The sequence below is a fragment of the Mirounga leonina genome, unplaced genomic scaffold (assembly GCF_011800145.1).
Source record: "Mirounga leonina isolate KUSES-001 unplaced genomic scaffold, KU_Mleo_1.0 Mir_168, whole genome shotgun sequence".
NCBI classification, from domain to species: domain Eukaryota; kingdom Metazoa; phylum Chordata; class Mammalia; order Carnivora; family Phocidae; genus Mirounga; species Mirounga leonina.
Genome location: NW_023270426.1, coordinates 63,984,495 through 64,010,133, shown reverse-complemented (window position 1 = coordinate 64,010,133; position 25,639 = coordinate 63,984,495). Strand labels below are relative to the sequence as shown.

At 34.9% G+C, this 25,639-nt stretch overlaps 1 protein-coding gene across 5 annotated transcripts in view; it reads left to right on the top strand.

Annotated features, from left to right (window-relative positions):
- The window catches only part of TTC37 (tetratricopeptide repeat domain 37), an 84,750-nt gene that overhangs the window by 12,690 nt on the left and 46,421 nt on the right, over window positions 1–25,639 (top strand). For all 5 annotated transcript variants that reach the window (XM_035014877.1, XM_035014880.1, XM_035014879.1 and 2 more), the window contains 16 exons: window positions 338–481; window positions 1,700–1,791; window positions 2,229–2,304; window positions 2,855–2,995; window positions 5,219–5,317; window positions 5,425–5,533; window positions 12,352–12,492; window positions 14,107–14,208; window positions 15,037–15,176; window positions 17,310–17,396; window positions 17,655–17,758; window positions 18,237–18,363; window positions 19,628–19,807; window positions 20,140–20,264; window positions 22,521–22,774; window positions 23,896–23,998. In XM_035014877.1, the coding sequence (XP_034870768.1) occupies window positions 338–481; window positions 1,700–1,791; window positions 2,229–2,304; window positions 2,855–2,995; window positions 5,219–5,317; window positions 5,425–5,533; window positions 12,352–12,492; window positions 14,107–14,208; window positions 15,037–15,176; window positions 17,310–17,396; window positions 17,655–17,758; window positions 18,237–18,363; window positions 19,628–19,807; window positions 20,140–20,264; window positions 22,521–22,774; window positions 23,896–23,998 (2,024 nt within the window). The remainder of the gene's footprint in view (window positions 1–337; window positions 482–1,699; window positions 1,792–2,228; window positions 2,305–2,854; window positions 2,996–5,218; window positions 5,318–5,424; window positions 5,534–12,351; window positions 12,493–14,106; window positions 14,209–15,036; window positions 15,177–17,309; window positions 17,397–17,654; window positions 17,759–18,236; window positions 18,364–19,627; window positions 19,808–20,139; window positions 20,265–22,520; window positions 22,775–23,895; window positions 23,999–25,639) is intronic.

Here is a 25,639-nt window from a genome sequence, read left to right as displayed (position 1 = left end):
GCAAGATGGTTGGGTGGTATGAATAGTCTTAGTCTTCTTTTTGTACATAGTATTTTCAAGGAGCATGGGGAGGCATTTGATGGAGGCATCAGCATTGCTTGGACAGCTTTTAAAAAATATGCCTCATGTTTTAGACTCTTTACAATTACTGATCCACTCCAGCTCCTTCTCTCCTTGAGGAAACCGAAGACCAGAGAGGTTAAGTGGTTTTCTTAAGATCACCCAGTTAGTGGTAGATCCAGATTTCCTGACACTCAAGTCGACAGTATTTTAGTTGTTGTTTGTTCATTAGCTTCCAAAATTTAATGACCCGTTCTTTTTAATTTTTTTTAATCAGACAGTGTTAAAACAAGAGAAAAATAACTATAATGCCTGGGTTTTTATTGGTGTTGCTGCAGCGGAGTTAGAACAACCTGATCAGGCCCAGGGTGCCTATAAGAAAGCTGCTGAACTAGAACCAGACCAATTACTGGCTTGGCAGGTATGTAGAAATTTTTTTTTCCTATATTAATGGTAAAGAATTTTTTGCCCCATTTTTTAAAATACAGGTAGCAGCTTTTTAAAAAAGCATTTAAACCTTTATTTACCTCACAGAAGAAAAAAATTTTAAATTTATTGGTCTTCTAAACCTGAATGTTAGTTAAAAAAAAAATGCCAGTGCTGCTATTTAACATTATTTGATATCCAACCCAATGGATTATTTCCAAAGGTGAGGATTGGAATTGAAATATGCTTATATAAATCTCTAATTTAATTATGTGTGCATATGAAAGACTTATCAAGGATATTCCTTATGCTTAGTCAGGGGAAAAGAAATGGTTATTAATCTGTTTTCTAAAGGTAAAATAAAAAAATTTGCAAATCTACATATTTGAGTACAAGTGAAATTCTTTTTCCTTATTTTATGTTCTTCATGTTTTTTGTTGGCTTCTCCAACTTTTTCATATTTAATAAGTTTGTTTCATATCTCAATCACATCTTAGAAACTGATTAATAGTAGGCAGTAGGCTTGGGAGAACATGAACCTGTTTGTATCACATTTATGTGAACAAGAACGTGAGAGGGGGTATCTGGTAACACACTTAGAGAGATGCCTGCTTTTAGTATGTATTGATTGATTTAAGATACCTGATCTTTCTTTGAAGCAAAGATGACAGGTTCCACAAATTACTTGGATTTTTTTATTTTGACCATATAAAAGTAGTGTCATATAGTAATGTCTTAAGAGTTAAGATTAGAGAGAGTACCTGTACGCATGCAGCGTGCACGAGTGGGGAGGGGCAGAGGGAGAGGGAAAGAGAATTCTCAGGCAGACTCCCTGCTGTGCATGGAGCTTGACTCAGGGCTTGATCCCAAGATCTTAAGATCATGACCTGAGCTGAAATCAAGAGTTGTACGCTTAACCGACTGAGTCACCTAGATGCCCACTTCAAATATATTTTCAGAAGTAAAGAGAATGATATAATGAGCTCCTTTGGCTATCACCTAGCTTCAATAAAAATCCACTCATGGCCAGTATTTTTTCATCTCTACTTTCATCTACTTTCTCCTACCCCTAATTATTTGGAGGCAAATCCCAGACGTATTATTTTATTTGTAAATTACAATTTTCTTTATCATAAATAATCTTTATAGATTGTCACTTTATTTAGTAAAATGAATGTGAGAGCAGAATAATCTCTACTGTTTCCTATTTTAGGGGTTAGCAAGCTTGTATGAGAAATGTAATCACATAAACGCTAAGGATGACTTACCTGGTGTTTACCAGAAGCTCCTGGATCTTTATGAAAGGTAATCATTGTATGGGGAAAGGCCAGTGTCTTTAAAAGCTTTAATTCAAATAAACTGATTAAAACTTACATAGAAGTACTCCAAACATTTACTGGGAATTGAGAAGTATTTTTCTTTCATACCATTGTTACAGAATCTTTTGATTGTGATTGAAACAGAATCAAAACACTATTAGTAAGAGGATTGACTAATTTGGGAATTTTGATAAAATTTTCAGTTAATATAATGGAAGATATTTCTTAAACCTTTTCTTTTTTAATGAGAGGCTTATTTTATAAAATTTTCCTGTGGTATGAAAGAGGATTATGTTCTAATTTAAAATAGTACCTGACAGTAGTATTTTTGGGATATTTTAATTTTAGTATCTTAAGCCTTTGGTTGTTTTCATTAATCAGATTCAAAATCCTTTTTTTTTTTTTTTAATTTTTTATTCTAAGTGTTGACAAACAGAAGTGGTGCGATGTCTGTAAGAAACTTGTGGATCTATATTACCAAGAAAAGAAACACGTAGAGGTTGGTTAATGATTTGCTGGGGTAGTAGACTTCTTTTACTAAAGGCATTATTAGAAGAAAGCTTTCATTTAGCTTAAGGGAAAATTAAAAAACAGTTAATATGTAGTATGATGTTAAAAGAATATAGAGAGATATTACAAATAACAGTGTTTTGAAACTAAATTAAAATTCAAGTTTTAGTTATTCTAACTTCCAAACCTTTTTGCAACTGGGCAGGGATAAATAAAATAAGTAAAAGCATCGTCTGTAGAATTTAGTGATGCATTTGTGGTGCATCCATAGCTGATGCTATGAGTTACAAGGATTGGGATATGTAGCCATTATTCCTGTTTCCACTCTGGTATCTTAGTTGTACTTCTAATACAGGGGCTGTGTGGATTTGCCCAGTCACCTATTTCTTGGGGAATTCATAATAGGTGGAGTTCTGTGCTTTTGCTGTTTTTATGTATTAGCAAATGAAAAATATTTTTATTTGTAGATTTTATATTTTTAATTGGCATTTTTGATATTTAAGATTAATTAAAAAACATTTAAATCTCCTTCTTGCTAGGTGGCCAGAACATGGCACAAATTGATAAAGACACGGCAGGAGGAAGGTGCAGACAACCACGAGCTTCATCAGCTATGGAGGAAATTGACTCAGTTGCTGGCTGAGAGTACTGAGGATCAAAATAATGAGACCCAGCAATTGGTATTGACCCCTTTATTCCCTACAGTTTGTGTCATGAAGATTAATCATTTAATTGAATTTAGCAAATGGAAACATAATGGTGTAATATAGGAAAGTACCATATGTCAAAATTGATATTTTATAAGTGTTCAATTTTAAATTCAGAGAGGTTCTTGCTGATACAGTCAAAATTCCTGGCCTGCAGTCTCATATTAAGTCTGGACAGAGTGGACTTGGTATTCAGGGTATCACAGTTTACTTCCTTGTGTTCATAAGAATCCACAGTAAATCCGTTTTTTAATCACCATGGAAAAGAAATTGTGAAATTGGCTTTCACAAAACTGCTGTAATTTCTATGAAGTTGTACTTACTTAAGGTTTGTTTAAAAGTGTGTTTCTTTATGTTTGTGAAGTAAGAGTACTAAATTACTTTGAGGTTTAGCAACTCAGTATTTTGTTTAAAGTATATAGGGTACTTATATCTAGAAATATTCCATTTTAGTTTAAAGATTTTGAAGTAATTGAAAAGAATTTTTAAAAAGACTAAAACAGTCCATTGATTTTGAACTGTAATTGGAAAATATCTCCATTCTACTTTTTTATATTTGTAAGTTGAAAAGTAAACTTAATTTCTTATTATCGTACATAGCCATCAGTGTATACTTGTGAAATTTGAATGGACTTTTTAAATGTAAGCAATTATAGACTGAATATAGGATGAGAAGTTCATTTCTTTGTATGTTTGTTCATTTAATCCTTAATCCTTTTTTCAGAAAATATTTATTTTATATAGAATCTTTTATATATATCAGGCAGTGTCCTAAATGCTGGAGATAAAAATAGAAGAATATAATTTGCATTTGTTTGTGTGTTGGCTTATCTGTGTATAGATTTAGTTGTGGGAAAAAATTGAGCAGTGACAAAATTAGGTGATCTGTGAACTTCTCTTAAATCATATCTTCGTATTGTGGCTTCATTGCTTTCCTTGAAAAACTATAGGTTACCAAAATATCAAACATACACCAAATACCAAAATAAGTAAATGGTTTTTTTTGAATTATCTGTACTATGCTCCTCCATGAAAGAGAGCTAATTATGCTTGTCATCATTTTAAGAATTGATGTTTAACTGTTAAATAGGATAATAGGATTTCGGGGTGGGGTTATTTTCATCTTGAATTCTAATGATAATTTTGCTTATTTAAGTGTGTTCAGAAAAAATGTATCACCTGTTTTCCAAATGGATTAATTGCATTACTTTTTTTTTTGAAACCCCTTGTGCTAAACGGTATAAGTTAGGCTTCCCTTTTTGCAAGATTATTAACTTTATCAGAGGAGTAAAATTTTCCCTATTTATGTAGACTTTATACCATACTTTTACAAAGAAATTTGGAGGTAGTGAACAGTATTGAGACTTTTTCATTTTTAAAGTCATGGAGGGGCTTGTGGGTGGCTCAATCATTTAAACATAACGACTTTTGATCTCAGCTAAGGTCTTGATATCAGGGTCATGAGTTCAAGTCCCACTGGGCGTGGAGCCTACTTTAAAAAATAAAAAAATAAAGTCATGGAAATTCATTTTAAAAAAAAGGTAGTACTTATATAACTATATGAATGGTATCCTTTAAAGTGCTTGATTTGGATTCTAGTATTGTTCTTGCTCAAAACATATTTAGAAAGCTTCTTTCGGAATTTTCTTCAAAGTCATTTAGTAATACTGGATAAGAAGTGATTTTATTATACTTCAGTCATATTTCTGGTTTTCTTTTGACATAAGTATAACTTTACAAATTTATTTAAGATTGAAGATTTGTAACCATTGAAAATATTCCAAGGAACATACTGGTGATTTCAGAAGAGATGTTTTAAAAATGATCTGAATAGTTGCAGTTACACTGGTATATAAATAAGACTATACCTCTCCAGTTGACTACTTTATAGGGAACAGCAAGCACTTACAAGAATGTTTTGTTAAATTCATGATGCTAATTTATATTTATCCCTCAATAGTTCAGTGCAGTCTCCTGGCCAGTTGGAGTTAGACCTATTCTAAAACTTGCATAGTCATCTTTTTCCTCTTTGAAATTGTCAGGGCCAGACAATATAGGAAAATATGAGACAATAAAATACATTTGCAGTTCGTTAGTTGAGGTGGTATATTGTATAAGTGAGTCTTATACCTTCAACTGTTTATTACATTTGTCATTTCAGTATGCTAAAGATGATAGCTTTTTTGTTTGTTTCAGCTTTTAACTGCTTTTGAGAATGCACTGGACTTATCAGATAAGATTCCTAGTGAGGATCACCAAGTACTTTATAGACATTTCATTCACTGTTTATCCAAAGTAAGTTGATTTTTAAAATCTCTATGTGACTTCTATATTCTAATTAGGAAAGTGTTCACAAGCATATTTTACTATTACTTAGTTTATTTTACTTTTATATTTTCAAGTTTCCTCATGAGACTGCTAGATTGAAGAAGGCCTGTGAAGGAATGATAAACATCTATCCCACTGTACAATATCCACTAGAAGTGCTTTGTTCGCATTTAATTGAATCAGGTAATTTCTTCCCTATTGTGTGTTCTAGAAGTGTATGAACATGTGGGAGTGTTGCTGCTTTCAATCAAAAATTGTTTCAGTGCTTACCCTGTGTAAGGTATTGTTTGAATATTTCTGGACGTAAAAGGAAGTACAGTGCGTTGTCTTTGTGCACATGAAGAGGCTAATAAATGTAGGAGAGTATAATGATACAGAGGAATTATGAACTACTGAGTTCACTGTTGATCAATGAAGTCTTTTGGAAGGTGAGAATTGAAATGAGTCTTAAATTTTCCATAGAAATCCAATAAATAGGAGGAGGTGAAAAGTACTCTAGATGGCATGAGCAGAAGTATGGAGGTAGGTTGCAATTTTTAGGAATACTAAAATGGTTTTATTTGCTCTAGTGGAAGGAATAACTAAGAGATTTTGGTTGAGTAGGTTGGACTATATTGCCTAGGGCTATGAATGTCATACATTCTCAGAGCTGATGTTTTAGTTCACAAGTACTGGTTATAGATGCTATAATACTATAAAGTAATGAAGCTTGTGAATGATCTCCTTTTTTAATGAAATAGAGCAGATTCAAGTCTGAGAGTATGTCTTAGCTTATGCCTCGTGCTCTTCTTTTTTTTTTTAGAGATTTTTATTTATTTATTTGAAGAGACAGCGAGAGAGGGAACACAAGCAAGGGGAGTGGGAGAGGGAGAAGCAGGCTTCCCACTGAGCAGGGAGCCTGATTCGGGGCTCAATCCCAGGACCCTGGGATCATGACCTGAGCCGAAGGCAGATGTTTAACGACTGAGCCACCCAGGCACCCCTGTGCTCTTCATTGTTTCCTTTCTTGGTGGGAGGAGAGAGAGCTGATAACAGCCAGCATGCTGGAAGTTGCTGGAACCCATGCCTGTGGATGTCTCGTGCCCAGGGCTGGTGTTCAGTCAGTTTACAGGAGATTGACCCAATGGGTTTTCACACCAGCCTCTGTCCTCTTTGTCAGTATCTGTGCTGAATAGATTTTTACATAATTTAACCATTACTCCTGTCTGTGCCTGTATTCAGCGGATGAGCAAAGTTCACAGAAATCGGTCACTGAAATAGAAATAACAGTACCATCACCAATGTGTCAGTGATTATAAAGTTTGCATAGTTTTACTAATTTAATTGTTTTCATTTTGTTGCTAAATGAGTATACACCTGGGAATGCTTTGTATGTGAATGACTATCACAGGTGTCATTATAGAAAAATTGTTGAAAACTAGTGATAGAGGTAACTGAGGGAAAATGCCTTTTGAAAGAGTATCATTGCATCTGTCTTGGCTCTCCCCACTTTAACTTTCCCTTCTAAGTCCTACTTGTACTCCCCCCACCTCCCCGCCATGTCTGAATTAAAATTCAGAACTATTACCTTAAGTGTTGTATTTTTTTGGTGAGAAGTAAGTGGATCCCCTTTGCTTTAATTGAGTCAGATAGACTTGTAAGAGTACTTTTCACTAATGTGAGAGAAGAAATGTTGTAGTAAATGTTGTAGTGAATCAATTTATGAAGTATAAAGTCAAACTAATATGGTATGTGGGATAGATTGTATAGAAGGTAGACTAGATTGGGTAGACTAAATGATCTTGAGAATGAATGAACTGGGACTATGATAGTGGGAATAGAAAGTAACAGATGAATGAAAAAAATAGATTTGTTAAGCTGTAAAGGAAGGGAGAAAATAATTTTAGCTCTCTTGAAAAGTTGGCCTAATGTGGAATGATCATCTGTAAGAAAGTTGAGTTGTGGAGAGGAGAGGTTAATGGACATTTAAAGGGAAATGCCCATTGGGCTTGCAGATGAGAGATCAATACTAAGGCTAGACATAAGGTTTGGAAATCACCAAAGTGAAGTGGAGTGGATGACTTCAGAGGATGACTAAAGAGCAAAAAGCTGAAAACTATGTCTTGGGTGGTGCTGGCTGGCTTGAAGAGAAAGGGAGGGAAAGAGAAAAGTAGAAAACAGAGAAGCAGAAAGGTCCAACAGGAAGTTGGTGGAACCTGATGTGAAGCCAACAGAGAAGGGAGGAAAGAACATTTCAGAAAGGACATCTGTACTGACAGATTGAGCAACTAACTTTATGATTAGGAGGTTTTTATTTAGGGCTATCTTTCCTAACCAAAGTGATTGCATTGAAACTTAGATTTCAATGATGGGAAAAGAGTAGGAAGAAATGGTTAACAGATTAATTATTAAAAGAAATAATCCAGGGATTTGGCTGACTATGTTTAAGGAGAGGAGGAAGCATGCAAAGGGGTTGGTAACTTTTAGAGGAGTAGGAGAAGAATTGCGGTAGTGTTGCCTGGGAGGAGAGGTTCAGGAAGAGAGGGCTAGTTAACATTGTGAACTTTGCTTTGAGGTCAAGGAGGATGAGACATAGTAGGAGACTTTCAATATGAGGAGCATGCTTGTGAATTTTTGTGGGTTTTTTTCCCCCCACTGACAGGGAACAGTTCCAGAATTCACCTAGTTTCTTTAAATTTTAACATGAATCCTAATACATTTCCAAGATAAATGGGCTGATTTTGTTATTGGTCTCTGGTACCCATTCCTCCACCCTTTTTCTGCTATTACAATTGCTATTGAGAAACCAATGGCTGGTGTTCACCCTTTTTTTCTCTATTTTCTTTCGGCTATTAATGATTTGTACTATTCCCTCATTCTTGACCTTGGCACATGCCAAATGACACAAGAGGATACTTGAAATTTCTTTTTGAGGACTGATTGAATGCTTTCTCAATAAGCACATGTATGCCTATAATGTGGATTTGTGAAATAAGCATGGCCCCTATATTAAAAAAAAAAACTACAAAATTATAGAAGAAATTAAATCAACAAAGTCTATATAGTTATGCACATAAATTCAGTATTTGACAAAGTGTTCTAGAATAAAGAGATAGCAAGTGGTTATGCTGAATGATTGGAGAATGTGTTGGTTTATATGAAAAAAAATCATTCCTGGAGAGGTTATTTTGCAGAATTTAAAGAAGGAAAGGCTTATATTCCTGGTAAAGGGGAGTGGGTAGGTGGATATTTACATACATGGTACACCAAGGAAGAGTTTTTTCTCTGTAGAATCATTGGTTGTGAGAATCTGTGGGATGGAGCCATTCAGGCTTAGGTACTTTCTAAGGTAAAGCATTATTCTAGGGGTAAAAGTTGAATAGTTAATGTCCGACAGTAGGAAGCTGTGCTTAATGATTTCTTGTTTTCTTTTCATTGCTCCTCTAAACCAAACTTTCTGTGTATGAAGAACTTCTGAAACTGTTAGGTATTTAAAAGCTGACCTATCCTCCTCCAGCGTGCTTTAGTATCTGCGGAATTTGCTACTTCACAGCAGTTAATCACTGGGTTCTCTTCCACTGGGGACAAATGTATTTCATTCTCCTTTGTCCTCCTTTGCATGTTGAGACTTGAAGATTCATTTTCAAAATGACTCAGTTTATAAAGCTTCACATAACAAGTAATGAATAGCTTTCACAGTTGTCAGCTGATGAAATGTTATTTCATGCTAAATGACCTTTTCGGTTTATTTTATTTTGCTTTATAGTTGAAATGGGGGAGGATAAGAAAGCTTGGTTCTTCAAATTCAAACATGAAAGAGCTTAAGATTTTGTGCTCTGGAAATATTAGAAAATCTGGATGAAAATAAAGAAATGAATATATGCCATTTTGGTTTTTTTTCCCCAAGCTAGGTTTATTTAAAAGAAAAATTCTATAGTAGTGATCAATTTCTTTGTGATGTCAGCAATTAGTTATTTTTAAAAATCACCTTTTTTTTTTGTGGTAAACTTTAGGAAACAATTCTTATAGGTATTACTTGGCATCTACCCTGAATCTCTTCAGAATGCCTTTTATTCTTAGAGATTTAGCATTCATCAGCCCCAAGTCTAGCTTGCCTTATTGAGAAATAAAAATAATATTGTCAAACTTGTTTTAAAGTTGTTAAGCCTGGAATCTTAGACTCTTTTAAATGTTAAAAAGAGCAGATAAGTTAAAGAAATGATTTTCTATTCAAAAAGAAATCAAGTGTATTTCCTCTCTGTTTCTATCCTCCACATATTATTTAGCTAGTATTCTCAGCAAGAGTTAGTATGAAGAGGATTGAGAGCTGAAGCTTTGGAATATCCCTTGTCTCTACAAAGCATCAGTGATGTTGTTACTACTGTTGACAGTTTTTGGGAACACCAGAGAAGATTCCTCTAAGTGTCATTTGTTCTTAGTCATATGTAGAGAGTATGTTTCCCAAGGGCTAGAACATAGTCTCCCCAAATCTCTTGGTTTCTGTAATTGTGCTCCCAGATTTTTTTTTTTTTTACAGATTTTATTTATTTATTTGAGAGCGAGAATGAGAGAGAGAGAGAGAGCATGAGAGGGGGAGGGTCAGAGGGAGAAGCAGACTCCCTGCTGAGCAGGGAGCCCGATGTGGGACTCGATCCCGGGACTCCAGGATCATGACCTGAGCCGAAGGCAGTCACTTAACCAACTGAGCCACCCAGGCGCCCCGTGCTCCCAGATATTAAGGAAGATTTATCTTATTTAGAAGTTTTTCATGTTCATCTTAGCCTTTTACAAACAGTTTTCATCTACCTACCCACATTTTGTTTACCTGTGTACGTGTTTAGGTACCGTGCATATGGATAGTCATTGGGATGATGCATGACTGGCTTTTCTTTCCATCATAGGTGTGTTTTTTATAATAAGGGCAGTTTATGTAGCCAAGGTACTCTCATGAATTACGTTTCTATGGAGTAAGATAGTTGACTCAGATGGCTAGAAATTGAAGGTAAAATTTTAATAGCCGTTTTATTTTCTTTTTTAGAATGGTGATGATTTTTAATTTTCCATAGTAATTCTCAGCCATTACTTATTAACAGACTAAGCCTTTTGGTACATTAATTCATAATGGTATTCTTAAAGGATCATTACAGTATTTAATGGATGCCTAATGTGTACAGGATACCATGCTAGTTCCTACCTTCCAGAAGTTACTATTTAGCTGCAGAGGTAGCAACTGCAGTATATATATAAGACTAACAATAAAGGTGGTATATGGTGTTGGTAAATACTATAGGCCTGTGGTTCTTAAGTGTGGTCTCTGAACTTGTAGCATCAGTATACCTGAGAACTTACTAGAAGTGCCAGCTTTCAGGTCTAACATTGAAATCAGAAACTTTGAGAGTGGGGGGTTAGCATTCTCCAGGTGATTCTGATGTCTAGTTTAGATAATACCACTGGTTGAAAAGGGGAGGAAAAAAACCCCACTGGTTTGCTTGGGAGGAGGAAGGTGTATGAAATTAGGCACGTCTGCTTTTGGAAATTACATTTATGGAAGCCATAATGAGAATAGGTTGACAGAAGGAAATTCATGTCTAGAAGGATAATAATAGCTGGCTCAGGTCTTTTGTACTGGATAACTAAAAAAGTAGTATTTCTTCCACTTTGTTTTCGTATCTCACCAAACAGTATTGAAGTTTTAATTCTTTAGCCGTTAAGAATTTTTTGAATTTTTGGTACTAACTTGGACTTCTAAATCAATGTATAATATCATGGATTATGCACTGGTGTGTATATGGTTTTGAAAAATTTGAAATATATAAAATAAATGGTAACATGCAAGGAGTTTATCTTCGACATCTGAGACTGAAAGAGTGGCTCCACATGTGGTCTGGGGGCATATGTTTTACATAGATAGTAAAGCATCAGACTACTTTTTCAAACAAATTATTATTTTTTTCAAAGATTTTTATTTATTTGTCAGGGAAAGAGAGAGGGGGAGAGAGATAGAGCACAAGCAGAGGGAGTGGCAGGCAGAGGGAGAAGCAGACTCCCCGCTGAGCAAGGAGCCTGACATGGGACTCGATCCCAGTACCCTGGAATCATGACCTGAGCCAAAGGCAGATGCTTAACCGACTGAGCCACCCAGGCATCCCTCAAACAAATTATTTTTATTTGTTCCCCATATTTATTGCTTCAAGTTGTAGTGTTGGTTTTTAAGAATTTTCTTATATGATTAAGCAATTTATTAAAGTGCTGAGTACTCTTCACAGTTTATTCTCAAAGCAGAAATATTTTCTGCTTGTTTTTATGCTTTTCTGGGAATGGAAATCCTGAGATGGAGGTTGGAAAAAATGGAAATATAACACAATAAATAGTGTTTTCTAAACTAAATTATTTTACCAAAATAAATTTGGAACAAATGTAGGCATTGGATGACTGTTACATAGGTTTAGCCATTAACTTATATAGGAAAAGAAAGTTTTTGAAAGAAGGTAGAAATGTACTGCTGAACCTGTAAACCTAAGAAAAATGTGACTACGTTTTTGTATAGTATCTTGACAAATAGTCTGTCTTTTGGTCATAGGATTCTGGAAGAATCCACTCGATTTGGCATCCTGGCTGCCACATCTCTAGCAGCACATGGTTGCCCAAGGAGAGAGATTAGTGAAGTTACTGTGGAATAGGAAAAGGAGAGCTGGCAAGCGGGAGGCTCTGTGTCTTAGCATAGTAGCAAGTAGGAGTAGGTTTCTTGTTTGAAACCCTTGAGTATGACTTCAGGTTCAGTTTACCCCCATACTGCAGTGGGTAAAGTAGTTTCTACTTCCGATATTTAAGAAGATGAAGAAGCGTAATTTTTTTAATGATATGTTAATATTTTTGGTATTGTTGGTCTATTTAAGTTTTGAATTCCTGGAGTCAGGATATGGTGGAGAATGTGTAAGACAGCATTTGAGCTTGAAGTATGTATGTTTTGGCAATTGGAAATTTGGAGTATGTATGCTAATAACTTTTCTTTTTAATTCCAGGCAGTCTTACTGATGAAGGACAGCAGTATTGTTGCAGACTAGTGGAAATGGATTCCAAAAGTGGTCCAGGCTTCATTGGTTTAGGCATTAAAGCATTACAAGACAAAAAGTATGAAGATGCTGTTAGGAACCTAACAGAAGGTAAGTGTACAGTGTAGAGCATGTAACATGAGGTATAGTTGTAACCAGACTCAGGGGTATCACTGCTTGGGGTGCATTAAATTGAACACAACCCAAGAAAGTGTTGAAACAACATTTGTCACAAGTAAGAAGACAGGGAAATAGCCCGTAAGGCAGTGTCTCCCTGTGGGGTTAGTACAGGAAACTTTTATTCAGTGTATTAGGGGGCAGGGGTAGAGAGCTGGTGTATGCATTAAGAAACTTAATATATACATATCTCTTCCTCTGCTTAAAACCTTCCATGGGTTTTCGGCTGCCCTTAGGATAACATGGAAACTCCTTCACAAGGTTTGCAACCCTCCCGAGTCTGATTTCTTGCCCTTTCCTGCTCCCATGCTTCATTTTCTAATATAATGAATCCATATGCTATTAATTAGGCACTTTGGTTGAGCTACAGATGCCTAGCATGTCAACATGCTAGTGCATACAATGTATGTTCCAAAAATGGCCGAAAACCCCATCCATAGCAATAAATCTTAGTGTTATAATGAGCTTACAGTAACTTCAGGATCACTTAGATGGGCTTTGATATAGGCCCTGAGCTCCAAAGTGGCTCAGACTGGCTCATGCAAGAGGCTATCCTAGCAGGTTCCTGGGTAAGCTCTGCTGGTTGTGTGAAACAAAACACATTCCTTCCCTTCCCATTTTGTCCCTTCCCTTCTCTTCTGCTCATAACTTTCAGCCCTCTAATCTGAATAATTCCTCCTTACATCCTAGCTAACATACTCAATAGGCAGTTATCTTTGGGCCTTTCTTTGAGGAATGTATATTTAAAATAGAAGTGAAAAAATACATACTCTAGAGTCTGCTTAGGTCTGGATTCCAACTCTGCCACTCACTAATTTCAAGACCTTGAGAAAAGTAATTAAATTCTCTGTCTCAATGTTTTCATTTGTAAAGTAAGTATAATTATATATATGTGTGTATATATATGTGTGTGTATGTGTGTGTGTGTATATATATATATATATATATATATATATATATATATATTATGTATCCCCCCCCCATCCTTAGGAATCTTTAACTTAGTTTTGTTAGGTATGATGTTTCTGGATGAACTTATAGTCACATAGATATCTGAATAACAAATACAAGCTTAGGGTGGGAAGAGCATTTCAAGCCAAGAGGTGAAATAGCCTGAGACTGAGAGCACAGCTGGAATTCATGGCAGTTCAACAAGATGTAAGAGTCAAGAAAGGAGACTGGAGAGGGGCCTTACACACTTTGTGAAGGAGTTTGCATGTTATCCTAAGGGTAGCCAGGAACTTGTGGAAGGTTTTAAGCAGGGGAATTTCATAATTCCATTTGTATTTGTAGAGCTATTCTGGCTACAGTGTAGAGAATGAATTGGAGTGGGTAGCAAGCCCCTCAGTGATCTGGGATAAAGATGGTGGAAATGGGAGCTGAAGTAGTGGTGGTAGAGAAATGATTGGGGCATGGAATCAGTGTTCTGAATAATTATATATGAGCGACAAGGGAAAGAAGGGATCTGATTTGGGGAGTAGATGGTGTTGCCATTTTTCTCAGTAGTCATAGAAAGCTTGGATTTTGTGATTGCTTTTTTCCTTTTAGGTTTAAAGGAAAGCCCTCTTTGCACAACTGGATGGTATCATCTGGCAGAAGCCCAAGTTAAAATGCATAGACCTAAGGAAGCTGTTCTTTCATGCAATCAAGGTATTCCTGACATCTGTAAGGTGCCCAACCCTATTTCTTTTCATATTAAAGGAGAAAAAGATAGTGGTTTAAAGAAACTTATATGCTTTATTTTGTATTTTAAGTTACTAATTTAAATTTCATTGAGGTGGTTAAGTAATTCCAAGTGTATATGCATGTAGTGTATTTTCTTTTAAACTAACAATGAGTGTTTTTCAAAGGATCCCTGCACTTGGAATTTTGACAGTCAGTTTAGGCTTGTGTGGAGGTGCTCTGTCTTTGTAACAGGGAAGTTTCTGGTGTGTCCAGGACTTCAGGAATTTTTGATTCCTCTGATATAAATAAGAGAAGTCTTAGGCATCTGGAGCCTATTTGAATGTGATCAGATGGGTCACATGAGGGGATAGGAAATCATAAAAGTGGTTCACTGCTCTTGACCTAGCTGGTGGCCTAGCCTCTGTAGTTGAGAAGCAGTTCACCCTGGTCCATTTGAATTCAACTTCTTTTCCCTCAGTATCCCTCATTTGCTAGGTTTTTTACTGATGCTTTGCTAAACCTTTGTTATGTAGCAGATATAGATAGCCATTGTATTTCGGGATGTTCATGTTATGTTACATAAAGGTAGAGATTTTAAATTTAGGTCTGTTCTATTTTTTTTTTTTTTTAATGCAGATATTTCCATAAAGAATTCAGGGAAGAATTTATATTTGGCTCTGAATTATTCTTCATGTATATTGTTTTGGCAATTTATTCTTATTGTATCTCTAATTTATTATTTATCACCCTTAACAAGAAGAAAAAAATGAAGTAATATGGTTGTTTTCATTCAAATGTCCTTAATTTTGTCAGCTCTGAAGAACATAGATAATCTTGGTGTGTCTGGTGGCAGTCTTCATCAGAAGAATCTTTGTCTCCGTTTGAAAGCAGAGGCTTTGATTAAACTCTCAGATTATGAATCTTCAGTGGAAGCAATTTGTACTCTTGATCAGGTAGTCTTACCAGGTTTTTCCCTTCAACTTTATTTTTTCCAGTCAACCAGGCATCAACCACTCTCTCCTTATAAGTATTTACTTTTAAACAGATTTTGCATTAGAGATATGAATTCACCACATCTGCATTTTCTAAATCATTCACGCACGTGGAAACTACTGAAGTTATTTGTTTGCCTTTTGGTTAAGTACTTACAATTTACTTCATATGATGCAATTTCTTTCTTTAGTCTTGTTCTTATTCTCCTTTTCTCTTTTTGCCCTCTTGGGCTATTACTACTTGATTATTATTAATTTGGGATTCTAAATTTTTTCCTTCAATAAAGAGTTCATAGATTATTGATAAGAACAATGAAGGACACAGTAGCTTCATAGTAGACAGTATTGTTTATTTGTTTTTCAGTTTAATAAAACAGAAGGAGATTGATATTTAAGAAGGAATCCTGTTTCTTAATGTTTTTGGTTCAAGCAATTTGAAAATCCCTGGCAAAAAACTAGTAAATTATGAATTATAACAACATGGTGCTTTTACAGATTTTTGTCAGATAAAGGCCATTTTTTTTTATCTAAAATTAAAATTGTATCACTCAGTTTATTGTGGGGTTTTGAATTTTTAAAATATCATTGTTTTGTATATTTCAAAGGGCTTTGCATTTCATAATATTTCATTAAAATTAGAACAGTTGTCAGCATCCTTCAAGAACTAATATCTTAATTTCTTATTTTCTACTTGCCTTCTACCAGTAATGTATTTTGTGTGAATGCTTTGAGGAGGTCTTTCCAATCTTTGTTTTTTTATTCACACACACACAAAAAGAAAAGTTTCTTAGAGAGCTGATGAAGTCCAGGTCTGAAACAGAAAATGTATGAGCCCAGGACATTTTAGAATGCTAGAAAGCAAGGAAACTATCAAAGCCTACTAGAATTATATTAGAAAGGCTTAGGAACTACCATGGATTGATTGTCATGGCTAAAGGGGAGTTTGAGCACCAGTAACTACAGTGGACAGAAAGATATCAAATATGTTTAAGTTTAAATTCATGTATTCAAGATGATACAAAAAAAAAATCAATAAAACATCCTCAATAAAAAACTCTTTGGAGGATGCTAAGAAACCATTTGGAAACATTCGTAATATTTACCCTGCCTTTCCTTTATGAACTGTTCCTCAGAATAATCAAATAGATAACAGGAGGAAAATTTTTTTTTGTTGAAGTATTCCATCAATAAGGAAAGAAGGAATATAGAATTAGAAAAATCACCATTTTGCAATCCATAATGAATTAATAGATCTAGGCATTAAATATCAGTGATTGCTAACATCACCCAGAACAAAGAACTGTACATAACCAAGTGCATGGACACGTGAAATATTCCTGCCAAAGCATCAGACCTGAATCATATTAACTGTTGAAGGCTAACTACTAATTTACAGAAGATACAGGGGACCAAGGAACATGTCAGGACCATGAGAATACATTCAGTAAAATCCAGACTGTGAGAAATGTGACAAGTGGCCCATATTTTTCAACAATTAAATTGTAAGGGAGGAAAAAAGAATGGAAGGGAGCCCTATAGATTGAAGGAGACTTAAGAGACATCAGCCTCTTGAAATGTATGTACTTTATTTGGATTTTGATTAAAACAAATAAATTCTTAAAATGTTTTCTGAGCCAACTGAGAAATTTGAACACTTGCTAATTTTTTGATGATACTAAGGATGTATTGTTGGTTTTGTCTAGGTGTTTGTAGTGATAGTACAATTATATAAAAATGAACTTTTTAGATATATATGCTAAAGTATCAGATGAAAAGTTATAATATCTGGGATAATCTAAGCAGGAGTATAGTGAAATGGGTAGAGAGGTATGGATGAGAAAAGATTGATTTTGAATTAATAATTTAGAAGCTGGATAATGAGTACATGTGGGATTATTGTACTGTTCTCTAATTTTTTGAAATGTTTTTGAAATTTTCTCTAATAAAAAGATTACAAAGAATGAATGTGTTCATAGTGATAAAAATCAGGACCTGTATGTCTTTACTCTGCTCTTCTATGGTCATTCCTTAATTAAAGCAAACATTGCTGCTCTGTGTTGAAAGAGACTTAATTTCTTTACAATTATTTTCTAGGTTTCTGATGCAAATAATATCCCAGGACTTTTGGTTCTTAAAAGCTTGGCCTATCTGAACAAAGGCTCATTAGATGAAGCTTCAAAGGTTGGTTTTTTTCATTCAAACTGGGAATTTTTTGGTGGGGGAGGGGCAGAAAGAGAGGAGCGAGATCTCAAGCAGGCCCACTCCCAGCACAGAGCCTGACGTGGGGCTCCATCTCACAACCTTGAGGTCATGCCCTGAGCCGAAATCAAGAGTCAGATGCTTAAATAACTGAGCCACCTAGGTTCCCCAAATTGGGAATTTTTTTAAGCTACAAGTGGCTTAATTTGGATAAAGAATTGACAGATATCTACTTTATAGATTATGGAAGACCTTCTCTCTTCTTACCCTGACCTAGCTGAAGTTCATGCCCTGGAGGCTTTGATTCATTTTACCAAAAAGGACTATCTACAAGCAGAGAAATGGTAAGGATATGTTTAGATTGCTTATAGGTCTAGTCATATCTTAATTTATTATGTTTCTCAAAAATTCAAAATGAGTAGGTTTGATAAAGATCCATTTTGTATAAATTTGATCTGTGTAAGCGTTAGTATTTTTAAGAAATGTTTAACATGTAGCACAGTACCTGTAAGAAAATTCCATAATGGGTATGAAATTTAACTAGCTGATCGTAATGGTCAGTGAGTAGATACAATGTTTGATGTGTCCTCCTAAATGCTTAGCACATTGGTAAAGCTAAAAGGCCATTGTGCTTTTATAAGCTCCTCTTCAAATAGTATTTTTTTCTCATTATAATCTAAATTCTAAAGTAATAACTTACATCTGATTTAGCATCTTTGAATCACTCAAACTTTGTCCCAACTAGGAGTTTCCTAGATTGTGTGTGTGTGTGTGTGTGTGTGTGTGTTCTGTGTATCTTTTTACTTCCCTTTGGTGACTTAGTTTTCAGAGAGCTCTTGAGAAAAATGCTGAAGTTGCTGAATATCATTACCAACTTGGGTTAACATATTGGTTCATGGATGAAGAAACAAGAAAAGATAAAACAAAGGCTCTTACCCACTTTCTAAAGGTAAAACAAATGCTACTATTCAATTCTTAGTTGAAATGGATTTGTAATAAAATCATAAATAATCAGATAAGTTAGGCACTTAAAATTACTGTTTTCTGAACTGTTTTTTCTTTTTTTTTAAATTTATTTATTTTAAAGAGAGAGCGAGAGCATGATTGGGAGGGACAGAGGGAGAGGGAGAGAGAGAATTTAAGCAGACTTCATGCTCAGTGCGGAGCCTGACGCGGGGCGCCGTCTCACAACCATGAGATCTTGACCTGAGCCGAAACCAGGAGTCGGACGCTTAACCGACTATGCCACCTAGGCACCCCTGAACTGTTTTTTGTTTTTGTTTTTTTTTGTTTGTTTGTTTTTTGTTTTTTTTTTTTTAGAGATAGCGAGAGCAGGAACACAAGCAGGGGGAGTGGGAGAGGGAGAAGCAGGCTTCCTGCCGAGCCGGGAGCCCGATGCGGGACTCGATCCCAGGACCCTGAGATCATGACCTGAGCTGAAGGCAGACGCTTAACGACTGAGCCACCCAGGCGCCCTGTTTTTGTTTTTTTTTAACTGGATTTTTTATGGTGTTTCATCTCTTACACATTAGGTTTTGTGAGAATGTTATGTAGATTTTCAAGGAGAAAATAAAAAATGTAGAAGTTACTTATTTCAGAAACACACATTATAGAAGATGAGACATAATTATCTCTGGAGAAAAATATTGTTTTTAGGTAATTTCCACTGTAATATGGGCATATATAATTCTAGATGTTTAATTTCTTATATTTTATTTTATTTATTTAAAGATTTTATTTATTTATTTGACAGAGAGAGAGAGAGCACAAGTAGGCAGACCGACAGGCAGAGGGAGAGGGAGAAGCGGCTCTATCCCAGGACCCTGGGATCATGACCTGAGCCGAAGGCAGACGCTTAACGACTGAGCCACCCAGGCGCCCTGAATTTCTTGTATTTTAGATCTGAAAGATCTAAAAGTCTTACATGCTTATCTTGATGCATAAAAGAAGGTTAATGTAATAATAACTCTAATTTCGCATTTCTTTTTTAACAAAGAAATAATATTTTTACACTTGTTTGCATTCTATAAGCAGTGACATCCAGCTTTCCTATTGCTTTAAATCTTACATTAAGGGATGTGTTGGCATATTTTTGTATGTTTAACAAAAGTGTTCTATTTTTCTTTTAACCTGTGTATTTATCTTCTGTGTTTTTAAAAAGAACCTCACAGACAAACTTTAATATTGTGTTACTGTCAATCTTTATTTCAAAGGCTGCCAGACTGGATACATACATGGGCAAAGTTTTCTGCTATTTAGGTCATTACTACAGAGATGTGGTAGGAGATAAAAACAGAGCCCGTGGCTGTTACAGGAAAGCTTTTGAATTAGATGATACTGATGCTGAATCTGGAGCTGCGGCAGTTGACTTAAGTGTGGAGCTTGAAGAGATGGTATGTCTAGTAACTTAAATACTTTTGCCTTTTTATCCTGGGTATAGAAATAGAAATATTTTTATATGTGTGTCCTTGAAAGTTTTTATTTTTTATTTTTCTTTGTAGATGCAATAGAAATATTTTTGCCACTGTTTATGGAGTAAATTTTCTTTTCATTGGCAGACATTACATTACTCATCACTTACTTTTAAAACCGTAGTTGAATATATAACAGTGTAAGTTTAAAAATTAGGAAGTGGTAAATGAAAATACATTTGGGTACTTTACATAGGTGTTGTGTATTTTTATGATATTTGAGATGTCTAATATTAGTCTTTTATTAATTTCAGGAAACTGCCTTAGCTACCCTAACAACAGTAACTCAAAAGGCAGGTGCTGGAACGGCAAAATGGGCCTGGCTTAGGCGAGGACTATACTATTTGAAAGCTGGTCAGCATTCTCAAGCTGTGGCTGAGTAAGATACCTTAGTGCATTTAAACTATTAGCATATTGGTTCCTTAAATTAAACTCTATTTATACCCAAAGTGGACTTTACAAGTTGCCTCATTCCAGGTTATATTTTGAGAGAAGAAATAGCAAAATTTATTTATAGTTGATTGGTTCTTATTATCTGCAAGGCACTGAAATTGCAAAAATGAATTAAGTGATGTCCAGTTGTTAAGGAGTTGGCCATTCTAATGAAGTGAAATCTTCCTAGTGTTATGCATATAATAGGTTCTCAGTGGAAACTTAAGGAATGTTAAAAAGCTGAGGCTGATATCTTTGTTGTTCTCCCAGTGGCATGCTTTGTTTTGGGGCAGGAGATAAATTTGCCAGCTTCATGTGATGTGGTGCAGCTCCTTTTTAGTTATTTGGTTTGAACCATTCTTAAGAATAAATGAAATAGGGGATCCTGACTGGCTCAGTTGGTGGAGCATGCGACTCTTGATCTCAAGGTTGTGAGCTTAAGCCCCATGTTGGGCATAGAGCTTACTTTTAAAAAAAAGAATACATAAAATTGGGCGCCTGCATGGCTCAGTTGGTTAAGTGACTGCCTTCGGCTCAGGTCATGATCCTGGAGTCCCTGGATCGAGTCCTGCATCAGGCTCCCTGCTCGGCAGGGAGCCTGCTTCTCCCTCTGACCCTCCCCCCTCTCATGTGCTCTCTGTCTCTCTCATTCTGTCTATCTCAAATAAATAAATAAAAATCTTTAAAAAAAAAAAAGAATACATAAAATATATTTAATAATAATAAACACATAATAATAAGATAAGTGAAGGGGATTAAGTAGTACAGACTTCCCATTGTAAAATAAATAAGTCCACAGGGATGAAAAATACAGCATACGGAATATAGTCAATCATGTTGTAATAACTTTGGTGACAGGTGGTAACTACACTTATCAACTACACTTATCATGGTGAACATTTCATAGTGTCTGTAAATTTCAAATCAGTATGTTATACACCTGAAACTAATATAATATTTTATGTCAGCTGTCCTTTTTAAACTGTACCAGTTTAAAAAAATGAAAAACAAAGACTTTGTGTTTACAAGGAAGTGTAACAGAGCCTTGGCATTTCCTAGTAATGAGAATATAGCATCTCTCTATCAATTAAGTTTTTTTTTTAAAGATTTTATTTATTTGAGAGAGCGAGAGTGAGCAAGAGAGAGCATGAGCAGGGGGAGGGGCAGAGGGAGAAACACACTCCCCACTGAGCAGGGAGCCCAAAGCGGGACTTGATCCCAGGACTCTGGGATCATGACATGAGCTGAAGGCAGACGCTCAACCAACTGAGCCACCCAGGCGTCCCTCAGTTTAATTAAGTTTATAAGACCTCAGTCTATATATAAAGTTTTTTGGTTATACTACGAGAGATAAATTTCCTTTATTACTACAGTCACACTGAAAACTTAAAATGAATACTTAAATGTGAATGATCACAATTAATTATAAGCCTTGTATATTTTCTTAATAGACAGGAAAAGAAAGTACCTTTTTTCTGAACCTAACAAATTGTTGTAGCAGTTATTTTTTCCCTCTAATTTGTGAAAACATTAACAAATATATATATGTATATATTTGAATGGAGAAAAAGTTTCTGATTTAGGTCAATATCTAGAATACTGTGATATTTCTGTTTTGGTGGAAGGATCAGTGGGGGATTATTAATTGTCATGAGGCATATGGAGATATATACCTATTTTGGTGGGAAACTGGAATTCTTCCAGATAGTCAAGGAAAAGAATTCTGGCCAGCGCTTGTTTGAAAAATATTTTGTTCTTATTCATTCCAAAATTGTAATAAAATTTTTTAGTATTAAAATATTCAAGTTATATAAAATATATTCAGGTTGTAAAAGGAACAGGTATATCTGCTTTATTTATTTTTTTTAAGATTTATTTGAGAGAGAGAGAGTGCATGAGGGGAGTGGGGTGGGGAGGGGCAGAGAAAGAGAGAATCTGAAGCAGACTTCCAGCTGAGTGTGGAGCCCAAGACAGAGCTCAATTCCACAACCCCAAGATCATAACCTGAGCCAAAATCAAGAGTTGTCACTCAACCGACTGAGCCACCCAGGTGCCCCTTATACTTGTTTTAAATAGCACTTTCGTAAATAGAAGGAACTATGGATATATGTGATTCAGTTGAATTATTTATTTTATATTTTCATTTCAGATGTGGAAGTAGTTCTTTTACTTTCAGTTCTCTTACTATTTACTGAAATTTTAGTTTACAGGCAGCATTAAGAGCAGACCCAAAGGACTTCAATTGTTGGGAGTCATTAGGAGAGGCATACTTAAGCAGAGGTGGCTATACAACAGCCTTGAAATCCTTCACAAAAGCCAGTGAGCTGAACCCAGAATCCACATACAGTGTGTTTAAGGTTGCAGCAATACAGCAAATCCTAGGCAAATATAAGGAGGCGATAGCTCAATACCAGCTGATCATTAAAAAGAAAGAAGACTATGTGCCGGCTTTGAAAGGTAATTTTTTAATACCTCCTTGACTTTTGATAATGGAGTATAAAATCCTTGAGTAAACTTCCTAAATGTATTTCATAACCTAAAAAGGACTTCTTTAGTCAACAGCAAGTGTCTTCTTTCATGGACCTCTTATAGTATGACTTGTTATATAGATTTGAATATAGAAAGAGCAGATCTTGTTTTCTAACAATAAATAAATAGTAATATGATAAACATTTAACTTTTAGAACAAATAGCATGATAGCTATTTAATGGATCTCTAAAACAAGAGTTTCCCTGCTCTTATATTTTAATACTTAATTCACTATAGCTTCAGAATATCTCAATACCTTTTAATTACTTTTTAACTTACAGATTTTTTTTCATTTTTTGAACGTTAGGGACAACTTACATTGTTTTGTAATACCTAAATCAACTTTAGTTTCTCCGTATATACCTACTCCTTAACAAAAGATTTTTGGTAATATAAAGTAAAACACCACCATCCATATATAATCTAAATTTTATATGATTATATCTAACCATTTTAAAAAACCTGGAGCCCATTATATGTCCTTTACTCCATTTCTTTTTCTTTTTTAAGTGAAACAATTGGGGTTTAAGTCAGAAATAGTATATATTTTAAGTGATACATAACTTAGGTCTTGGAAACTTTTTAAATTTTGTAAAACTTTCCTCAAGAGAAGAATTCACATTTATTAAATCTTTAGGAAATTGCTATTTCATTTAATTTTTACAGTGTAGTTTGCTATCCAGTTTTGAATATAAAAAGATCAAATCTTGTTTCACAATAGTTAATAAATAGTAATATGAAGGAGAGAAGCATTTAGTAGCATTTTCAAAGCTGAGGTTTTGAATTAAGTAACTTGCCCAAAGTCAAAGAAATTCTTTTCCATAGATTTTTATCACTTTTAGTACATATTTACTCCCAACAGAACCCTGCCATTTGAATTCCATACTAAATGTATGCCAGACCATACTTAAAGATAATTTTTATATAATACTACTGAGTTTTGTTTTCTGGAAAGTGGCTTTAATATCACATCACCACGTTTTTATCAACTTTATTCTAAGTGTTTCTTGTGTGTGTTTTAATAACTATAAACTTAACCTGATTTTAGGTTTGGGTGAATGCCATCTCATGATGGCAAAAGCGGCTCTAGTCGATTATCTTGATGGGAAAGCTGTAGACTACATAGAAAAAGCACTGGAATATTTTACTTGGTTAGTATTATTCTTATTATTCATTGTGTTTATTATCTTAGAATTATAATAAAGCTGAGGTTAGAAAATCTTTATGTATTTATTCTGTTAGATAAAGCAATCATTTTTCAGAATATCAAACATAGAGATACTAGCCAATGAATTCGATAATATACATATTGTATTAATTTTGCATTGGGGAACAGATACAATTTCTTGCACTTAGTAGCAGCTGCCATGCTAGATGCATGGGGAAGGGTGGGAAGGAAGAAGCAGTCTGTCAGGGGAGTGGCAGCTTGGATACAATGTATCAGTGGTACATTCCCTAGTAAGGGCCTGTTTTAGGTATATTGGTAGGGCTGAAGATGAGGGGAAATGAGCAATCTCATTGTTCCTGGAGAGAATCTGTGTAGGAAAAAAAGTGATGTCTAATACTAAGGGAATCAGAAAAATTTGAGTAAATCTGGTATCTTATAGAACTGTAATTTCACTAGCGAAATAGAAGTGTTATTTGTTAGATGATTTTTAAAAGTCTGTTACACATACATTTGAATTTTTTTTTTTTCTTATACATCTTTCTTGTGCTCCCTTTCCTTTCTTTTCCTACTTGCCTTCTCTTCTGGTTCCTGTTGATTTGGTTGCTCCAGAATTGATTTTCTTTGAGTGTGAACCAAATATGAAAAGAAAACCTTAGCCTTTTCTCTCCCACAGATTTTTATTGCTACTTTTCAAGTCTCACATAATATAGATCTTTCCAAATAGGAGAGGGTATCGTGAAGAGGGCATGCTTCGTTTGAACTAGTATCTAAGAGTAAATGTGAACCTTTCAGTGATGATACTTGAGGTACAAACACAGCCTTTCCGACAATGGGAAATTTTGTTCTGGGTAGCATATAGCATTCATAGCCAACTAAATGGAGGTCTATAAAACTTTTTAAGTGATAATCTCCAAATTTATGTTTACTTCTAGACTTAAAAGTTCATATTACCACAATTCTTATGTAAGGGTGATTAGAAATTATTTCATTTTATAGATATTTTATTTTTTATTGAACTTTAAAGGAAATAAGAATTTAGGCTGTTGAAATTGCCTGTTTCTCTTTTTTCCCCCCTCTGTTTTCTTCTTTCATGCTGTCAATTTTATTTTATTTTTTATTTTTAGGTATTTTTATTTTATTTTATTTTACCTTTTTTCACTACAAGTATACTCTTTAATTCCCCCCCCCCCCGCCATCTCCCCATTCCCCTACCCACCACCCCTCTGGTAACCATCAGTTTGTTCTCTATAGTTAATAGTCTGTTTCTTGGTTTGTGCCTTTTTTTTTTCCTTTGCTTATTTGTTTTGTTTCTTATATTTCACATATGAGTAAGATCATATGTTATTTGCCTTTCTCTGACTGACTTATTTCACTTAGCATTATACTCTCTATCATGTTGTCAATTTTAGAAATTATGCTAAGATATTTAGGCAGAGGAACTACAAACAGTGTTTTCCTTCCTCCTGATCCTCACAATGGGCTTTCAGTGATGACTGCCATAATTAATCTTATTTCTCAGGAAGATATTGGAAAATGATTTTTGGCTGGACTCTTTTAGTAGAAAAGGCTATGAGAAATGTTCCATCTGCTTGTCCATCTGCCAGTAACATAGCTGATTATTGAG